Source organism: Micrasema longulum, unplaced genomic scaffold (assembly GCF_059751315.1).
Source record: "Micrasema longulum isolate JH-2025_06_02 unplaced genomic scaffold, ASM5975131v1 h1tg000930l, whole genome shotgun sequence".
NCBI lineage: Eukaryota > Metazoa > Arthropoda > Insecta > Trichoptera > Brachycentridae > Micrasema > Micrasema longulum.
Window position 1 is genome coordinate 419,847 of NW_028278121.1, and position 23,028 is coordinate 442,874.

The 23,028-nt window shown below is 30.5% G+C and overlaps 1 protein-coding gene across 3 annotated transcripts in view; it reads left to right on the forward strand.

The window, feature by feature from the left end:
* LOC148278083 (protein GDAP2 homolog) overlaps positions 1–23,028 on the forward strand; it is a 202,617-nt gene that overhangs the window by 104,379 nt on the left and 75,210 nt on the right. For 2 of the 3 annotated variants that reach the window (XM_088231898.1, XM_088231899.1), the window contains exons 4-7: positions 5,422–5,564; positions 10,814–10,946; positions 14,975–15,084; positions 16,452–16,697. In XM_088231898.1, coding sequence (XP_088088024.1) covers positions 5,422–5,564; positions 10,814–10,946; positions 14,975–15,084; positions 16,452–16,697 — 632 coding nt within the window. Of the gene's footprint in view, positions 1–5,421; positions 5,565–10,813; positions 10,947–14,974; positions 15,085–16,451; positions 16,698–17,872; positions 17,931–23,028 lie in introns of those variants that run through there. The other variant, XM_088231901.1, reaches the window with a different exon arrangement.

Sequence of the window (23,028 nt, forward strand, 5' to 3'; positions counted from 1 at the left end):
GATTTATGATAATTTACTTCATTTTGTGCAAACGTCATATATAAAAAGAATTCGGAGATGGCCGACGTTTCTTTTCTATTTGCCTATCTACTATCCTTTTCCTTTTCCAATATTCTATATCAATTATAATTTATATTTATCTATCTATGGGTTCCGATGACTATTATTCAACTCTACGCATGCTATATTTTATTAATGTTACTTATTGGTAATGGTTGATATCTGAGGAATTACTTTATATAAAATAATATTGTGTTTTTTTTATTTCGTTTATTTAAACGAACTCAGAAAGATTATCCTATGCATATTTTCATAAAATATTGTTATTCGTCATAATATACCTTTTGGATGCTTTGTAGACTGTACAACTGTAGTGAAGAAAGCATACATCATGTTTTCACACAAGTGAATTCATCATCATTCCTTTTCCGCACCTAATGGTGCATAGAGCACTGCAATCGCAGTATATCTTAATATTTTTTGCTACATGAAGGTAAGATGATCAGTATTACGCTTAAAGTACCAGTCCAGGGACTATGACACATTCTAGTGTAAAAACACCTTTTTAAATAAATATTTCAAATCAACCATGTCGGGAATCGAACCCGAGACCTTTTGCATGGTAGGCAAATGCGCTGACCACTATACTATGAGGCCGTCAGGGAATTACACCACATGTGAATTAAAAATATATATATGGGCTTGCCTTACTCGTAAACCCTAGGCACGCTACTGATCATTAGTATTTTTTTAAATTATTACTTTTTTCACAACATTATTTTGGTACGTGTATTTGCACATACACAAATCTGGATTTTCTCCCAAGGGGGAGTAGGCATATATTTTTATTTATATCCCTACAGAGATGAGGTAGAATTTTTTTTTGCAGAGTCATCCGCAGGACTAGTACTTAATTTAACTCGGAAGAGTCTTAACTACATAAAATAAAGTCATCTGCTAATTAAAATACTTAACTTCAATATCAATACATAGATGGCGCTCCAACTCGCTTGTGGATGGTTTCTCGCTTAGTAACATATATACAAAAATCAAAAATGTTACCTGTGTGGATATTCGCTAATAAGCGGAATGGGGAATGTTGTAGTACCTACTTAAAGTGGCCACTTAACCCAGCCAATGACAGGTCATAAGCCCTGTAAACGCTCGAATATCCATAATCCTGAAATTGAAAAAAAAAAAATCTACCTCATCTCTGTAGGGATATAAATAAAAATATTACTTTTTTATTTATGAATCATATAACACAAAGTATACGAGTATAATACGTTGAAATTACATTCCCAAGAGTTACAAAAACTCAATTCGGTTCATAAATAATATTAACATTTAGAAAATAACACATATTGAGAACAACAAAGAAACAAAGCAAGTTTAGCACCTTTATAACTAAATATACAACAACAATATATACGCCTAAAACCTTGTCTTACACAAACAAAATAAATATATAAAAAAACGCTTTTAAGAATAAAAAAAAGTAGTGAATCTGCTAAAGGAGATAAGGTCATTAACATCACATGCCATGCAGATGATGCTGCCATAGTGATGATGAGAACATATCCATCTCGCCAGTAAACATCTGGATGCCTAAGAAATGTCGTATAGCACAATGAACACATTTATTGGAAACAAAATTTGGACATACAAAACGTGTGTTATACCAAATCATGGTGTATACAACAAAAGCGAGGATAGATAGAGAGAAAATAAAAAATAAGAAAAACCAAGTAGAAAAACCTAATAAAATATATTTTCTATTGAAAACTTAAATGACAAATACCATTCGTATTTTATTGGTTCGTTGGACGAAATTTCCATTTAGTAATAAGCCTGCCAATGTACAATTTGAATATGTACAAACATTTAATAAATAGATACATATTTTGGATCAAATGGCTGCTTGGTATTATTCTTAATTTATCTTTGGCTTTGTACAAGTGGTATGAATTTTTTTATATATTTTTTTTATTTTTTTAAATTTTATTTCTTAAGTTAGCTTATATTAAAACTAATATAAACTATTATGTACATTTACATCATCTATATATATTTACATTTCCTTACAGTAACTTATACATTTATTTTTAAATTCTTTCAGACACTTTTCATTCTTCATACATTCAGGCATCTCATCATACATTTTTAAACCCTTATACATCAAACAGTTTTGCGACTCAGCTCTTTTCAATAATGGTAGTCTTATTTTATCCTTTTGTCTAGTAGCATATTCATGACAATTTTTGTTTAAGACAACTTTATCCTTAAAATATTTTGGTAATTTATCGTGAAAAAATTTATGTATAAATATCAACATATTAAATTTAAGTCTCCTTCTTACAGATAACCATTTTAGTTCATCTCTCATTTTTAAGGGAATTACCCACCTAGGTTTTTTTTAGAGGCTTGTCAGCAGGTGAAAATGAGAGAATTTTGAAGGAATTCATGAAAAATATACCACAACACCCAGGCCGATCGAGATTTTTTCTTTCTTCTTGCAACTAGTGAGAATTGAACCCGCGACGCCAGTTTAACAATTGGCCGTTTAACCAACTGCACCATGGCACCGACTTCACTTATTATCTTGACTAATTAACTTATATGCTTAATTAAAAGGTCACCGACTCATTATACTCGACTCACTAAGTTCCATGACCCATAACATTTTAAACTTTACAGTCTTGGACAGGGATATTGCAAAACATCATCGTATGACATTAACAGCTTTGCTGACAGTTGCGTCGTTAGAGATTTTATGGTGCTTTTAATTTCAGGATAGTACATCATTAGTACCTACGTAGGCAAAATACTATATTTTTGTTTGTGTTTTAGCAAGGTATCTAATAAAAGTATATTTTTCTAGAAAGCAGTGGATGAGCTCATTTAGATTATATACTGACATAAAATTTCAATCCATCGTGTATCACTTATCCCAAACATAAAACTGCTTAAGGTAGTGCAAAGTAGGCGCGTTCCGTCCATAGATACTGTGGATGCGGCGCATCCCTTGATTATTTGAAAATAAGAATTCGTATTTTAATATTAAAAATTATGATTACGTAAAAAAACAACTTTGAAAAAATTCCATAATTATCGCAGAAAATGTTGGAGCGGAAGCAATTTACAATTTTAAACAATATTTTCAGTGTACACACATAAATACGTGTGCGTATTTCCTATATCAACTTACCTTGACCTTGATAGCTAATAGTATTCGTTTGATACGCTGGAATCTGGATACTTCTCTTTATTTTGGGTACAGTCTTATTACAAATGTTGGAATTTCCGCGCACGCGCATTAAAGTTCATAACGTTGTCGTATTATTTAACGAGATTCGCGGAGATAATAGCATACAGTATGTATAAACGGAAGGCGCATGATGTAGGTACAAATGAATGAAAGATTTTTGCAGCTCACCTATTTTTAAAATCACCGCTCGCGACTGCTGCAAAGGTATCGTATTTTATATGTCCCATAAAGGCGAAATCATCCCTAGATTTTTAAATTAACGTTTTTAATAAATACAACTAAAAGTTATCAGGAAAGTGAATTTCAATTGATTTTTTGAGCACTTATGATCGATGCTTTGATCACGTGTGATCTTCGGTGTAATCACATTAATTTACAATATCGTGAATCACAAAGAAAAATATTGGATGTTTTGTACTTGTACAAAATTGTAAACAGACAATTTGACGCAGGTGAATGTTTGCAAAATATTAATTTTAATATATGTACTCGCACTCAATGACATTAATTACCATTTGTTCAAATTACTAGACGAACCTCAAATATTGCATTTTTTGCACTGTAAAACGTGCATTTTATATAATGATGGAGATTTTGAATGCTTTCTATTTAGTGATAATGTTTATAAAATGAGAAGATGTTTTTACGTTCATAATTGAATTTTGATAATAATTTTAGTATTGAAAGTATTTTTTATTTTATTTATTTGTATTTCAAACTTTAAACACTGTTTTTTTAAAATTATCATTAAGTGTGTACCATTATGTCCTTTTTCCAAATTTGTATATCGTGGGTTTACAAGAAAAATCGGTTAAGGTCAGTAAAGCCAGTTTTGCGTAAATAGAATTTTAAAGTTTGGTTGTTCATTAAAAATCAAGTTTTGTTTGTTTTTTTGAAAGTTTATTATTTATTATTCATGAAACATATTTTTATACATTACAGAATTTATATGAAATAAAAAGCAACAGAATTTTAAGAGAAAAAAATAATTAAGTTGGATAGTAAAAATAAAATCCGCATTTAGCTGATTTTCCTTGTGAAGAAATTTGTGCTGGTTGAGTTAGCCGGCAATATTGTCTAACTGAATTTGAGTTGTATCAAATTCAACACTGTTTTCATCTTCAGATAAAGCATATATCACATTAGTGGAAGTGGGAAGACTATTGTACCAATGATGGAATTCTTTGGAAATAACTCCTGTTTTGCATAACTTTAGCAAGTTTTTTTTCGCTGTAGTAAGGTCTCATTAAGGCAGATATTTTTACTTCAATGAAAACAAGCTTAACTCACATAGTAGCTGTTTTTACTTGTAATAAAAACTTTGGATGTGATACTGTTTTAGTAACAAAACCAGACAAAGACACTTAACCGTTTTTCCTTTCAAATTCATTATTAAAAACATAAACTTAAATTGAATTTCATTTAAGTGATTTTCTTTGTAAAGATTTGAGAAGAAATGCTATATGTGCGTTTTTACTCGCTCTACAGTTCTTTGAAACTCAGTTAATGGCGTTAATATCATTTAACACAAATTGATGGTATTCATAACTCAAATATGCTAAAAACGCAATTACCAGGTTTACTTGTATACCCACAATATGATATGATTATAATTAAAACCCTTAAATGTCACAAAACATTTTTTTTTATGGGAGTGCTTAAACTGAATATCACGCTTTTACTATTGTTTTAATGTCTTTTAATACAATAAAATCATAGATATACTTAAAATGTATCGTAATGAAATTGAAAATATTATAAATATTATACGAGTATATGTATTAAAATATTAATGTGATTCCAAACGAATTTATAAAACTAATTTTTCTTAGAATGCGCTTTTATCATTTAATATTGAAAAATTACATTTTTACGATTATTTTCAATGGAAATTTTACAAAACTTGGTTTGCGGAAACTTTACAATACATTGATTGTAACAATACCATGACAATATATTTGAGGTCCTTTTCACAAAATGGTGTACAAAACAAAACATAAAATAAGTTATTTAAGTTTTCGCAAACCATGTGACCCTCTCCTAGAATTTTACAAATAAAATTACAACTTCATTATTTTGTATGTTAACTTTAGTTAAACAAACATATTTTTTCATGATTGGATTTTTTATTAAATTATTTTTTTGTGTCATAGGCACGGAGATATCTCCCTCCTGGAAGTGGATGCTATTACTAACACTACCAACGAGTCTCTGGATGAGCAGAATATTGTTAGCGAGAGAATTTTCGCAAGAGCTGGTTCTGGATTGAAAGAAGAAATTCACCTTGATGTTAAAGGTACAATTTATTTTTTTGAATTGTTAGTATAATTTACATTTGAAGCTCTATATTGTGGCTATTGATTATTTATTTATTAAAAACTTCAAGTACAAGGAATAAGTACTCTGGCTGACTTGTTGATAAGAGCAATATCTTCCAGTAAACCAAAAACAGACTGGTCAAAAGAAGAGTTGGTCGAAATATTGTACTAAAAAACCAGAAATGTGTATCGTATGTGTATGAGTGTTTGCACATGTGCGACACTGCGACAGTGACTAGTGACTACTCAAAATCTACGAAAGCTACCCTTCGGATATTTTTTATCTGTTATGTTATCCATAGTGTTGAAACGGTGCTTTATCTGTTAAGTTTTTTATTGTTTACTTTTTAGTATGACACTTAAAAAAATTACTATCATGCTCAATGTTTATTTTTCTAAATTTATTGTACAATTATTGGTATAAATTTAAGTTGCTAGAATTTCACTCGTCCATGCACTTTGTAGCTGCAAGACGATTAGTAATCTAGCTTCAATAGATAAATGTTATCAACTATTAAATTTCCAAATTTAGTAAATGGGGTCTAAAATTCCAATCGTCAATGCGCTCAGTAGATGCAAGACTTATTAGAATCTAACTTCTATTTTTTTAAATTGTTTTTTTATTTATTTTTTTAAAATATCACTAAAACTCTCAACTTCATTGTCAAATAAAAGTAATAAAAATGTAAATAGGGGCTAGATTTCTTATTGTCCGTGCCCTCTGTAACTGCAAGACGTGCTGTAATCTAGCTCCTATCTATCATAATTGGAGACGAGGAACTTTAATCCCAACCGTCAATGCGCTCTGTAGCTGCAAGACGTGCCGGGATATTTATTTTTTGTACAGCACCCTTGAGGTGATTTTCACAAAAACGGCTCTATATAAATTATCCAAATATAAATATATATATATTTATATAAAAGATACATACAAAAAATAAACATCACCTAATTAATTAAAACAGCTGTTTTTTAATTGGGAGATAAGGCTTGCACATATTAACTTTTTTTTAAAGCACATTATGTTACACGTATTACATTATGAGGAATGTGGAATCAGATAATTGGTTTGGAAGGAGGCAGAAAGAGGAACCGAGGAATGAAAAAGGGATAAAAATATATATTTAAAAAATAAAACAGTAAAAATTCAGGGAGTTCGGGGTTCTGAGGATAAAAATATAATAATATTTCAGGCGTTTCTTGAAGGTAGATATTATAATAATGATTATAAAACATCATCATCATCATTATTCCCTTTCCGCACATAATGGTGCGTAGGGCACTGCATCGGTACACCAATCGCAGTGTATCTTAATCATTTTTGTTTCATGAAGGTAAGATGATCAGCCTTATGATTCAGGTACCAGTCCGGGGACTGTTTAATATTCTAGTGTAAGAACACATTTTTGAATAAATATTTCATGTCAACCATGTCGGACTAACCATCAACCCCGAGACCTCTTGGTATGGTAGGCAAACGCGCTGAAAACTACACCACGAGGCAGGCAGAAAATTATAAAACATCTTTGTTTTAAACCACTTATTTTTTATAATGTTCATAGCTGTTTTTATTATTTTAAAGTTACAATAAAAGAATTATTAATGTTGTTTTTTAGATAAATAATATTACTTTGAACAACTTTTTATTGACACACCCGACTAGTTTTGACTACACGTTGTCTTCTTCAAGGTTATATAATAAATATAACAGTGATTCTTGTGGATGTTCGTGCTATAAATTATTATCCAAAATGATACTTAGGTATCTAAATAATATTTTTTCTGAATTTTCAAACTATATTATAGCAAAAAATAATAATAATTTTAACAAAAACACTTGATTAAAAGTTCTTAGTATTGAAAATAAAATATTAAAATTAGGCGACTTTTGATTTAAAAAAGCTATAAATAATAATTATAAAAAAATACTAAATTATCCAATTTTCTTTTTGCTCCTATCTAGTTTAAAATATATATTCCCTTCACTCTACACCTCCCTTCTTTACGAAAACCAACATGACAAAAATATTTACCTATTAGCTCCATAGAACAATATTCATTAGTAAATTATTTGATAAATATGCTTGTGTAGCTTTAAAACCGTCAGTAAAAAAAATAAGTGGACGAAAACAAAGTTGTTTTATTTTTTAAGTCTTTATTCAATAAAATATACATATTATTACAATATTAATACATTATAAAGAAAACAAAGTATTAAGATATATTTTGTCCCGATAAACTATTCAATAATAGTTTGTCATCGGGTGCTCAGACATTAGTTTTAATTAATAATCAAATAAGAAAATAAAGAAATAAAGAAGAGAAATAAAGAAGAGTACAAACGTAATACTGTATACGTATAAAATAATAAACATAAAAAATAGTTTAAAGATTTTTTTTTTAAGTTTTAGAAAATAGAGTAAAATAATACCATTAAAATTAAAGAATAGTAATTTACTTAAATATATTTAAAATATTAGAAAAAAAAATAATAGACACATATATAAATAGTGTGTGCTCATAAATGTAATCAAAACAAGATAAAAAATAATTTAAACAAAGTAAAGTAAATCGAGAATTTCAATTCATATCTACAGAAAAAAAAATTATGAGAAAATTTAAAGTACATATTAAAATTAAGATCTAAAAAATGTAAATGAAATAAGAAAGTAAGAAAGTAATAAAAGAAAAGAAAAGAAAAGGTTAACCCAAGAAAATAACAAAAATGTATTCAATGAGGGATAAAAAAAAAAAATAATAATAATAATTTATCAAAAATAATAATTAAAAGTAAAAATTTATATCTACCCATCTAATATTAAAATTGTTACTAAAAAATGTTTGATTTTATTTACAAGCACTTACTAAAAATATGGCTATGAAATGAGATTGGTACCTACGCAAATTTTGACTAATCCGACTTAACATATTTTTTTTGTTTGAGTTTAAGTAGAAAATCAATAAATTCAAATTGTTTGTATTAATAAAATTGAAATAACAGTTGTCAATCATACGACAAATAAAATATATGGACAAACCTCACGTACATTAAGTAGGTACTGAAAAAATATTATCTACGGGTGATCAAAAATTAAAATAATAATCTACTTAAAAATTTGTCAAACACGAATTTAACCCCTGATTAATATATTTTCTTATGCGTACATATTATGATATTTAACTCTTGACATTGAATCTGGTGTTCGTCCCGTGACTAGTGTCGCACATTCACGAATCAAAGGTCCGAGATTCGAATTCCACTCTACCCCAACTTAATTTCCATTTTCTAATAGTAAGTTATTTACAACTCGTTGAAAATGGCCACCAAAATTGAAATATTTGGGTAAATTATAAAAACGCTAATATTAATAATATTTTTTTTTTTATTTTTTTAATTTGATAATTTTTCTAAAGTTTTATTGTGCACGCGGAAACATTGATTGACACAACAGAGTAGATAAGTAAAGGGTCATTTATATAAGAGTAATTATATTAATGAACTTTGAACATTAGATATAAAACAAATTTTATTTTACATAAAACTAATATTTTTATGTCATGTTAAATAATATTCGATGTTTTAAAGATAATGTCGGTCAAATGTCCACCACGGCGTAATTTAATCCGAGGTCCAATTTTCATTAGTTCTCTGATTAGATGAGCAAAGTACGGTAAAAAAATTTACTACTAACGAGATGTCCATTTTGTTTTCTTTGACAATCTAACAGATGGAAAAATATTTAAATTTTTATGTGATACATATGCTACTTTCATATGCATTTGCTAATTACACATGAAATATGATACCACCATTTCTTCAAGATACCAGCAGTATTTCTACACCTTAAAACGACAACACGGCATATTTGAATTCAAATCGGGAGTTTCGTACTGAGCGATGCCTACAAAGAAACTAATGGGTCAAAACGTAAAGCTACTATTTTAAGAGTAGTTTAGTCGCCTTTATTTTTTTGCGCGTATGCGGTTTCTTGACTATTCTTGATTCTATGGTTTCAAATATATAACTGATATAATATTTCGAATGTTCTTCATAAGGCATTGTATGAACATTGTAGATACATTATAAATTATGTTTGTAGGTACATATATTATAATATTTCAATGTTTATGTAGGTTTATATTTAATTTCAATGTTTGTATAAATGGTCATTAAATACAGAAGTGGATGCATTTATTTAAGAATTGAATATTTCGGAAAAGACTCAAAACCCACCTGTTCTTCAAATTATTTGAATAAACCTGTAACTTGGGTCTAAAAGGCCCAATGCCTTACTCTAACTGTCTTTTATAACGTTGCAAAATAATTTTAAAACTATTTTGCAACGTTATAAAAACAGTTTAATGTGTTTAAAACTAGTATCAATAAAAAAAAACTTGACATGTTGTGCGTGCGTATATAAATTTGTTAAATACCTATATTTTTTATTGACATAAACCCTCTACAAAACTTTGGAAAAAATAATAATCTGACATTGGCCTTTTTACACCCAATGCACATAAATATGAATGTAGCATGTGATGACAAAATAAATTGTTTTACTTTAATTGTACGTCAAATTAAAATCCGTGTTCATAGAATCACTTTGTAAAATGCCCTTGAGCCCATTACGAAAATGGCGCTACGTAAGTTATCTGTAATGTTTTCTTGCGGTGCCTTGTCAGGTCCCCCGACGTTGGCGATCACTACAGCGAAAGCATCTCGGTCCTGCGCTAGTCCGAAGCCAAGACAACAGCTTGTTGGATGTATTCGCCATAGTGATTCCTGGGTAAAGATGACCAGAGTGGTTTCTCGTTGCCTTCTCTGGTGTATTATTTTGTCGGGGTTACCTTCCCTTAGCTGGGTGGATCTGGTTTGGAGGCGCCAGAAACTCGCCTATCGTCCTCTCGTTATCTGCTGTGATCACACCGTTATGAGTGTGATCATATTGACGGGGTTCGCGACGTGGACGCTAACGAGTAGGACTAGTCAGTAGTGTTGCCGGTGGAATGCAACCGGGCGTTTGCGGCGTTTTATAGAATCACACCCTCCAGCAAGATGTGACTCACTGCGACCCTTTTGACAGCTTGAATCCCACCTGAAATAATAATAATATGAACAGGCCTACCAAGACTTCCATGTTCCCATCTCAAAAATATATTTTGAGTATTTCTGTCAAATATAATAATAGGTATGTAATAGTACTGATATGGTTTTGTATTTTTTCAGAGTGCCGCACAGGAGACGTTAAAGTGACATCCGGTCACAACTTACCAGCTCGTTTTATCATACACACAGTAGGTCCTCAGTACTCTGCCAAGTATCATACAGCTGCCGAGAATACATTGCATTTGTGCTATAGGTAAATATTTTAGTGTACCTATTTATCACATAAGCAAAGTATTTTGTTCTAAAACTTTCATTCGTACTAGAAGTGGCCGCTTAAAAATTCAAATATCATACTATAGCTAAGTAGCTATTATAGCACCCTATACGTAATGTAAAGTAAGTACTTTACATTACGTGTAGGGTGAGGAGGGGTAATAATGAGACGAAATATCATTCAATACCTACTTACTTTAGATTACGTGTAGGGTCAGAAGGGGTAATTATGTCTTATTTTTACCAACAAAATGGGGCAAAAAAAGACACCGGAGTGCAAAAACATGACAACTGTGGCAGTAGTGCTGTGCTATACGCACGAGAAAAAGGATTATAAGGCTATAATATGAGAGAGTTTGGGTTGAATTTGCAATTAAATTTAATAATACTTCTTCAACTACGGGGGTTTAAACAATTTTTGAGTTAATATATTTGTACCTCAGAGGCAGACGAATGTAAATCCAAACGCCAAATGTTCCACATAAGCCTAAATAATCTACTGTCTCTAAGTGATTTTTAATATTTATTACCATAAATTTATATTTTCAGCATCTTAATAGATTGGTTCTTTCATTTTAAGACTTATATTTCTTCAAAATCAGTGGACATGATCATAAACAGGATACGAAAATCAAAATTTCATTTCCTCAAATTCTAGATTAGCATCCGTCTGCGTCTGAGGTACAGATATTATCTAATGTGCCTGAATTTTAACCTTTTTTCAATATGAAGATGAGAAAACCTAATAGTTTTTATAAAAATTAAGTATTTTATTTATTTTTAAAATGCAAAACACAAAGAAAAATTATAAAGTAAACGTTAAATCACCGTACCAACTTATTGGTTATTTTAAATACAAAATATAAGACAGCAGAAAGTATCACAGGTAACACGCGAGTAACAAAAAAATGAAAAGTGTTATGATTTTCATGTTCATAAATATCTTTTATCGGTACATTTAATTTCTTCTGCTAGCAATGCAAATCCCTTTTTAGCCATAATCTTATTTTTTATGAAAGGTCTGCTTCTTGTTTGCCGTTTAATGTAATTTTTCTTCCTTGTTTAGACAGAGGTTTACCAGAAAATCGCCTATTTAAGAGTAATTTATCAACTTTAAATCATTCAGCTGCTTTACGAAGTGACATTTCTCCAGTTCTGACGAGCCGCATGGCTGAACAAAGATAATTTCCAAAAAATTGTTTAAGTTTTTAAATGTACTTTTGTGGCAATCAGGAGTTGAGATTGGGCCTGGTAGTCTCGTTTTTACCCGCACATTGTCTTGTAATTACCCTGTACGGCGTCTCAATTTTACCCCACACAAAAAAAACACGCTCTTTCCGGTCAAAGCTTAAAGCAACACTGATTTATGTTTGTGTGGCTAGACAAAAAGTCTGCTAGCGTCGATCGACACTGCAAGCAGCGACATGCGGTTTGCAAAGTAACAAAAGTTTGTTCGACAAGTTTGGAAGATTTTGTGAGAAAATTTTGGGTATCTTTTTACATATTTTTTAAAAAGCATTTATGGTAAAAAAATTAATGAGGGTACTTACTACTTAATATGTCAATATAACTTGTATTTTTTTGTTATTGTTTTGAAGTAATTATGTATTAGCAACAATGCTGTCTTTTATTTACCTGACGTTTCACTGTCTCATTTATACCCTACCTGACCCTATGGATAATATTATTGAAAACTTGTCTCTCTTTCGTGTAGGTTTATAAGTAAATATGAACGCACGAGCTTAAGAAAATGTTGTATTTAAATGCAAAAGTCAATTGTGTTCATGGCACTCATTTATTTCATATATCCTTGAAATTAATTCAACAAATTAAAATAAAATAAGCCTGAATACCAAAATATTTAGTATCAAAATTTGACTAGTAGCGTCATCTATCTTACAATCGTAACGTAACGTAACTACAATCTTATTTAAAATGGTTCGAAAATTGGATAAAATGGTAACTCAATTTGTCAATTTAGTTGCGTTTTTTTCCGCTAGGGCGTGTTGGTCGTCTTTAATATGATTAATATTGTTATTTTTTACAACATAATACACAATATATACGTAGCATATTTTTTGCTTATTTTATTTATTTAGTTCTATGATTACTCATGGTCTTATAATAATATTTGCAACTCAATTAATTGTACATTTATCCTAACACTATTGTGTGTAGGTGTAGTAAGTACCTACGCTTATTGCCCTAATTTATAATATTTGCGCTGTTGTTTTATATGAACGTATGTATAATCACTCCTTCATTTACATTTAAGCTATTTTTTTACATTTTATTTCTAAAATATTATCACGTTTCTTATTTCAATGTTTTCCGGCATTTCGAAACAACTTACGTGAGGCAGTTCTGGGACATTGCTTTTGATACCTTGCCAGTTTTATGTTTTACGTCCACTTCTTGCATAGTTATAAAAAAAAATACATTATCTCACTCCATTCTTTCAGTTTTGATAATTTGGTTAATTATGTAAAATTTAATATATTTCTGTTACATCTGTACATTATGTCGTACATTTTTTAAATTTTTATTATTCAGATAATAAATAAATATACAATATTACTACTAAATACAATTTTTTACATTAATTGAATACATATATTTACATTAACGTTTCCCATTATGTAAAATAAATAAACAATTCTTGTGTACATAATAGGGAGTGACGTCTTAAGATAGTTTATTTTATTTTAACTATTACAATTTTTAGGATAACATACATATAAATTACAAAAAATACATACGTTCTTAATCAGTGCTACATAAAGAAGAATTATAAACTTCTCTCTTAAATATATTGTATTCCTGACTGTACTTTTTATTATCTTTGTTCATTTCGTTAAAGAAAAATTTTCCTCTGTAAGTATAATAATGTTGTGCTGTAGTTGTTTTTAACCTGTTCTAGGTCGCGTACTTACGTTTTGCTACCTAGAAATACTACTATTCATTTTGTCATTATGTATTTGAAGCAAACAATTATTTTTATATTAGAATTTTATAACTAAAACCTTATTTTTTTTAAATAATTAAACAGTGGAAAAGTAGACGGTTTTTTCAAAATAACTTTTATATTTAATTTTTGTATTTTATCGACCGGTAAAATGTTTGTTTTGAAAGCACCACCCCATCCGATTATTCCGTACTGTAATATGGATTGGGCTAATGCAAAGTAAATTGATTGTAAATTTTTGGTGGTTAATATATTCCTTAATCTAATAAATACAAATATATGTTTTCTCATTCTATTTACAACAGGTATTATTTATTTGCTCCTTCTATTTAATATTTTTATCAATAATAATAATGCCTAAATATGTTTTGCTTATTTTTTCAATGATTTTTTTTTTTTTTTTTTTTTTTTTTTCCCTCTTGTTCCCGTTATTCATTGCTTTGCTTATGCATACAAAGCTTTTTTCCTGGTGTGTATATTTTGCACAATAGTTATTTTTCACGGGCCTGAGTCGATTCCCTCATTCATTTTTTTCATTTTTGTAACTATGGCCTTTAGAAAGTCAATGTATTTTTCGGAAGTAGCTTCATTTTTTATAACTTCCTCTGGGTTTTCAAAAATTTGTCTGAATTGTGCGCACATTTGTTTGCAGTTTAACCTCTCGGCATCAAACATAGGACAATCTAGTAATATATGTAGGACGTCCTGAGAGCTGAGTCCATCGCAAGGGCAGCAATCGTTATCTCTTTTTTTAAATCTATGAAGATACTTTCGAAAAGCACCATGACCTGAAAGCATTTGAGTCAGCTCGTTTTTCAATGATTTGAAGGCAATTATCAATATGACATACATTATTTTTTTAGTTCTATGTTTACCTACTGCTACAAAATATTTTTTTTCTTAGCAACAAAATGTGCCCCTTGATTTCATATTTCTTAACATAAATTTCATAGAAAACAAAAGCATCTATTTATCCTTAAAGTAAAGGGTTTAGTCATGTTGGGGATTGTACTTATAAATCAATGTAAAATATGTTTTTGTAGAAACATTCTCTTCAAAGCGAGGGAACTTGGAATTCACTCTTTGGCCATCTGTCTGGTTCATTCTGTACGAAGAAATTATCCATCGGATCTAGGAGTTCACATTGCTTTGCGTAAGTTTCCCTTTTTTTAAAATTTATATATAATGATGAATATTTCTTTCTAGGTGTTTTAATTGCCAGTTTTATTTATATGATTTGAAGAATCATAAGAACTAGGAACAAAAAATATTATTTTATAAAAATGTTTTTATTATTTTAGTAATTATTTATGAATGATTTTGGCCATTATCTGTTGACAATTATTTTTATGTTTAACTTATTCATTTTTATATTATTTCTAGCAAATTGGAACATTGTTAAAAAAACAACGCCTGGGCCCCGATTATAATGGAAAGTTAACAGAGTTATCTTCGATTGTCTATAAAGATACTTTTATTTTTTTCTATGATATATTTTGTGGCCCTTTTATAATAAGAAGTACTTTTACGTTTTTTAATAATTTTTTTTTCCTTTTTTAATTACTATAAAATAAAAAGGTACCTTATAATCTTTTACAGAATATTTTCTTTTCTGTTTCTTATATTACACAAAAATATTATACCTGTCTATATTATATGAGCAAAAATTCATTTACATTTCTTGTATACCCACAAACAGGCCATGCCTTTGTGGGATTTTTTGTTTACTATTTTTACTGTTAATATGTATTTCATCAATATATATTTCATTGCTATGTAATTATACTTTATTTTTTTAATCCTCTGTTTTACTTCTTATGTAGATTGTAAAAAAACAACAAAAAAAATAATAATAAAAAAGAAACACGATATTTTTGTACGAAAATGAGTATATTTGCATGAACATTTAAAGTATCTTCATCGGTAATTGAAAATATTTAGAAGAAAAAAATTAATCCATATTCTGCTTTTCATACAGAAAACTTAATTTTACTTTGTAGATAAAATTTAAGACAAATATTAACTTCCCATTGGGGAGGCATTATAACGAGGCTTTCACAAGCATCAAAATCAGACGTGTAGACATTTTTTGAACCGTAATATAGGAACAAAAGAGTTTAATGGGATGCCAAAAAGCTAGAATTGTCTCTCTAAATGAATAAAATTGTATTAACTTATGTTATACTATTGTTAAAATTAATTTGGTATTATTTTTTATATACGAAAACAATGCAACACATTGCAACGCAACAACGCAACAACGCAACAACGCAACACAACAATACAACACAACAAAACACAACAAAACGCAACAAAACACCACACAACAACACACAAAACGACAAAATACAGCATAACGATACAGTACATGCAAAGTAATTATTTAAATATCATTGCATTGATTTTCGTCCCCAGTTGCACCACATAAATTCATTTGTATTTAACTGATATCATCATTTAATTAATCTTTTTGTTGGTTACCTGAACATGGTAATTGAATAACCCTTCATTAAATTTCAGGTACGATCCGGCGTTTCCTCGAGCGGTACGGGTCCCAGCTTCACACCGTAGTCCTCGTGGCCCCAGTGCGCTGCGAGCTGTCCCTTCTAGAGGCGCTCGCCCCCCTGTACCTGCCGCGGGGGCCCCTCGAGGAGGCCGGAGCCCGCTGGAGGTTGCCCCCCGACACAGGGGGCGCTCTGGGCGAGCCTGTCCTGCCCGACAGGCAGATAAGAATCATCGATAACCCACAACATACAGTCATGGACGGTGAGAAAAAATAATGATTATTCTTTAACATAGAGAAATCTGTTATTATCCATCATTTTGCCGGACACGGAATAAAAATTTGTCATTCAACATAAATTTTAACCGCCTCGTGTTCCAGTGGTTGATGCGTTTGCTCTCCAAGCAAGCCATCATTGATATCTGCACCTTAAAGGATAAATTACGGGAGCCACTTTGAATAAAATTTTGACTGTGCAATTTCCAAAACCACATAACTTTCGAACCAATTGAAATCATTTCAATCTATAAAAAAAATTCAGAGTAAAATAAGTTTTTTTTTAAATAATAATAATGGATACATATCAAAATAGCGTATCTGAGACTACATAATATTTGTTTTTTACATTAAAACAATGTGGAGTTTAGATTTTTATTTCATCTCAAAAAAGCCTTTTAATGACAAAACTGGACTTCGGTGTTTTATTTACGTATAAAATACATACCTTGTTGCGATAATTTCCGCATTTTTGACTTCAAAACAGCAAATAGTGGACTATCGTGTTTTATCCTCTAAGGTACAAAATATGTAAATATCATATTTTTTAAACAGTTTTAAATCAATAGGGGTCTATTAAATACTGTGGGGTAAAAATATTTTTTTTGTATATATTAGTAGCACAAAAAATATTTTTTAATTTATAATTTTAAGTTTCCGCAAAAACTGTTCATTACATTGGCCACGCCCCTAATACGTCCCGATTCGGTTAACTTTTGAACTTTGTTACCGTTTAAAATTAAATAAAACATCGTCACGAATCTTGACGTCACAATATTTATCAATGCCAAACATCTCACATTTTTGTGAAAAAAAAAAATTTAACAATTTTATTTTTAAAATTATGCATGAAAACATTTCTCCACAAAATCCATTTTGAGTTTGAAAATATATATATTTTTTTTTAAATACATTTAACGTGTTTTAATTGGTATTCGTAGTATGTGATATTTTCACATCTAAAATATACATGTCATATTGTTGAAGTTGTTACGTTACGATCAATAATTCTATGTATTGTAATATAACAGCTAAATTAAATAACACCAGCTTGATTTTCTATCCTATACTAATCTTATCTGATTGAGATATTATGGTTAACACTCTTGACACAGTGATTAATACCATGTTTGGATTATTCAGTTAAGGTTTAGTGCAATGACGTTTTGCTTCTCAGTTCTGTTGGTGAAGTGATATGATGAATACCATAATTCCCATAAGTAAGTTTAAAAATCATTTTATTTTATTTCCCCTAATTGATTTTAATTTGCAAGTCTATAATATAAACAAGTGTTGCCCTTAAGAAGATATACAGCGAAGAGTTTTTTTCTATCCCTTCGACGACTGACAACTGTACGTTGGACTAACTATGCCTAAGTAAAATCGACAAAATCCAGTTCTCGTATTCCCGTTTTCCTTATCCAAAACTAAACCTGTTTTGTTTTGTTTTTTTAAGAAACAATATCAGAAAAAAAATCTGTGTCGGCAAGTTTTGATTTTAAAAAAAATATTTATCGTATTTATAAGTTGGGCTAAAAAGTTCATAGGCTTACATAGTAAAACACACTTTTTTGGTAAAATTCGAAATCATCATTCAATATAGTTGCCTTCGAGGGCGATACAACGGTTATAGCGGTCATACAATTTTTCGATGGCATTTTTTTAAAACGATTTCATTTAGCCATAAAATAAGCTTCAGTTTCGGCGATTACATCTTCACCAGTGCTAAATTTCTTCCTGGCGAGCATTTTTTAGAGGTCTGCAAACAAAAAGACAAGTTCAGGCGTTGCCTAGTATGTAGGTGAAATAATTCAATTAGATGAATCTCACCCGCATAAATAAAGCTTTCAGCTCTTTAACTTCACAAACATCAAAATATAAAAGAATTGAAGGAATATACATGTTCAAATATGGGCAGAATGCTGAATGTTACACAGTGTGTAAAGTGGCCACTTTAAACAGCCATTGACAGGTCATAAGCCCTGTAGATGCCTAGACTTGTATATTACCTTCTCTTAAATGTTCTTCATCTCTGTTGTAATATGGTTATATAAACAAACCTCACGTACATTAAGTAGGTACTGAAAAAATATTATCTACAGGTGATCGAAAATTAAAATAATAATCTACTTTAAAATTTGTCAATCACGAATTTAACCCCTGATCTGATAGCACCAATAGGTTCTGTATTTTTTCTCCCTAGGGAGTTGAATCCAGTCCTTGTCTACAAAAATTTGGACAAACTCAAAATATTAATGCTGAGAAGTTCCTGATTAGCCCACATTAATATATCCCTCCTGATCCCAATAGTTTAGACAAATTTTAAGATATTTAATAGCAGAAAAATCCACTTTTTGAGATATAAACCTTGTATATCATAAGCAAGGTAAATAATAAAGCAACTCCCATATAAAAAAAAAAAAAAAAAAAAAAAAACTCAAAATATTGTTGATATAATATTTAGTTGTAAAACCAATCATTTATGTTATTTCAAGGTGAAAAAAGATTTTTGGCGTTTATTCATCAGTGAAGCCATATATGAAGCAAAAATAATAGTCGCGTGCAAAAAAAAATCCCCAAACTAACCACTCTCTAGGTCTAGGGGGTAGAAAAGATTCAGAATAGCAGAGGCCTACTAACAGCGGTAAATTGCAGCACAGAACACCTGGTCTTGAGAAAAATCAAAATTCAAAATCCAAGATATAAATAATTTAAATACTTTAAATGCATTAAAACCACATAAAACTAATTAAATTTTCAGTGTAACTCAATGCAAGCTTTAGGAATATTTCGAAACGATAGAATTGCCTGTCTCTATACAAAAGTATATGGGAGTCGACAATATTTTGAGTCTATCCAAATGTTAGTACACAAGAACTGGATTTAACCCCTTTTGGTTAGACTCAAAATATGATTATTAAAGCAGTTGGTACAAAAAGAAGTATTAAAATTGAAAAATATGTTTAGGCATTGCCAAGTATGCTGGTGACATAATTCGGTCAGAATGTCACCCGCATCAATTAAAATTTTAGCTCTTTAACTAAACGAAGGAATGGAAATGTTCAAACATAGGCAGAATAACGAATGTTACAGTGTGTAAATTGGCCGCTAAAACCAGCCAATGAAAATTCATAATCTCTGTAAATGCCTAGACTTTGATATTTCCTTCTATAAAATGTTTTTTATCTCTTTATAATATATAAATAAAATAATATAAAATGTAATTCATAATATAAATAATAAAGATACACATAAATTAAATATAAATATAAATATTCAGTGTTTCAACTTTCAGGACATTTTGTTAATTATTTCTGTATTAGTCTTTTTTGTATATTCTTACATGTAAAAATATTAACAAAAGTATATTGTTAAGTGTCTTCGGCACGGGTAACCCCAGTAAGGTCACATTATTGTTATTATTAATATTTTTTTATAAAAGAAGAATAAATAATTAATAAATAAACATTCATATTTTAATTTGAAGTCGGGTTGTGGTCCCGTGGCTAGTGTCTCGGACTCACAGACCAAAGGTCCGTGGTTCGAATCCCACTCTACCCCAACTTGATTCCATTTTCTAATAGTGAGTTATTTACAACTCGTTGAGAATGGCCCTCAAAATTAAATATTTGGGTAAATCATAAGAACGCAAATATTTCTTTTTTTAAAAAAAAAAAAAAAAAAAATTAGAGTATTCACGCAAGGCGTTTTATATAAACGGAACCAATATATTAATGTAGATGTCAGTTTGAAGAAATACTTTGAGCTGGACGCACGTTGGTTAGTTAGAATTGATCAATATAAGACGGGATGTGGAACTGTAAATAAAGGGTTTACCAATAAGAACGAAATGTTTTAAAATTTAAATAAAACACAGTAAATTTGATCAAAAAAATTGCGGAATGGTTTTATTAGACGGTACGTGTTATGCCATTTATATTAAAACAAAATATCGTTTAAATGACGACCACGGCTTTTGTTGCACTGATTGATCCAGTGATGCCGATTTTTGATGACTCTGTGCTGCATTTTGGATAGTATGGAGGCTATGATGCAGCGAATGTTGGCCTCGAGCTCATCAAGAGTCCTAGGTTTGTTGGTGTAACTTGTGATTTAAGATGGCGCCACAGAAAAAAATCGTATCAATGGCTTACTATTGTGTAGATTAAATTCAGTCTCCAACTTTGGAATTGTGCCACGAATAGCGAGCTCAGATCAAACATAATGACGACCATATTTTGTACGAAATGCTCTTTGAGTAGCACCGAAACTTCTCGAATTTTGATAGAATATTTGAACAAACAAACACTGGGGCTAAGTAAAACGATCCATAATGAAATAGCAAACTTTACTCATGACAACTAACAGCAGAAGATGTCAAATTTTGACATTTAAATATGGCTGCCATGAGCTATAAAAATCCTATCACCCCTATAGGTAAACCCAGTACATAAACTACATAGCGTCGGCGGCCCGCTAGTTTGTGTCTTGGGCCTTAAGAAGCAACGCAAACATCATAGCTCGTTTTGTTTATTACCATCCGCGTCTAATTAATTTCATTTTCCGTTCAATATCGCGTGATTATTTGTATGCAAATATTCACTCCCGTGTATTAATCATCCATTCATACCGCACCAACTGCTTAATGGTCTTCTCTCCTCGCCTCTATTTACTGAAGATCAATGGAATATACAGGCAGTTCTGTTTTGAATGACAATATACAAGTAATTAAATTAAATATTATCTTAAAAATGCAAACGTATTTCGACCGTGCATAATTTTACAACCAGAAGTTTTTTTTTGATTCGGCAGTCCCTACGTATGCTATCGAATCTGCATTTTGCGAGGAAAGCAAAATCAATGCTTGAAATATCTTTAATACTGTAAAATTGCCAAATGTGTGTCTATTTAAATACAATAGACACATGTTTAACAATTCTACATTATTAAAAAAACATCAAGGTTTATTTTGCTCATAAAATTGTTAAATTTAATCTGTGACTACTATTAAGTTTATTCGTTCGTGATTTCTTTAACCTAGCTAAAGAATAACACAAGTCAACGGTCCCTACGTATACTGTCGAATGTGCATTTTTGTGACACATACATGGCAATTTTACAACACTAAAAAAATATCAAGCTTTGTTTTTGCTCTCCTGTTAACCTCGCAAAATGCACATTCGACAGTATACGTAGGAACCGTCGACTTGTGTATTTTCTTGGCTGGGTTAAAGAAATCACGAACGAATAAACTTAGTTAAAGTAACTGATTAAATTTAACAATTTTATTTCAATCTGAATATCATCCAAATGATAACTTTACTTTACAAAAGTCAACAGATGGAAGAGTTGAGGAAATGTGAGCATTGAGATAAGTCTGCTAAGTAGTGTAGTGGTTGCCGTCTTTGCTTACCATTCTTGAGGTCCTGAGTTCGATTCCTAGCAGAGTGAAGAGAAATTATCGATTTAAAGGTTGAAACTGCAATATTCCATTGTTTTTTGACTGGCACTTAAAGCATAGGACTGATTGCCTTAAGTTTATAGAATTCATAGCCCATGATCAATGACACACACGTACTAAATAATTTTAGCTGAAATATAGAGTCATGAATCAAAAAAACAAATCAGCGTTTTCTATTAAATTGAATTCAATACATTCTATGAAACACGAGATCAACGTCTTTCAGTATATCAGCGTCGTCCCTACCATGGAGATATGAAGAACAAAAGAACGTGGCCTGTAAAGAGACCACAGGGGCAGTCAACGCACAGTCAAGTTCAGTTCAGTAAAAGTCAGTCAGTCAGCATCAGTTTAGTGCAGTTACTTCAACTCCTTATCGCCGCAACATTCGCGCGAAACTATTAATTATTATTGAAATACTTTGCTTTTGGTTTACCAACGCAGTTTTGTACGCTCCACTGAGTGTGGGGAGGAATATGATGATGAAAATAAAAACACACCAAGATAATTCATTATCTAAACCAGGGTTTCTTAATCTATGGTCCGCGGTACCCTGGGGGTCCGCAAATATATGTATGGGGATCCGCAGTCTTATCTCTGGACCATTTAACAATAATATATAAACGCCACCAAAAGTCTCGTAATCGCTACGCTTACTTAACACGGCGAACGTGCAACAGCGATCAGTGTGCAACACTGACTGAATAAAAGTGAGTCAAGTACAGTGTTGCCACCTTTTCATTTTGAAATGCCTCTTACACATTTTTTCTCCAAACCCAACAGGAATTCTCTCAACTTAAAAATTCCGTTAAATACGAAATTTTTCCGCTTTAAGAGCACTCAAATACGCCAGGTAT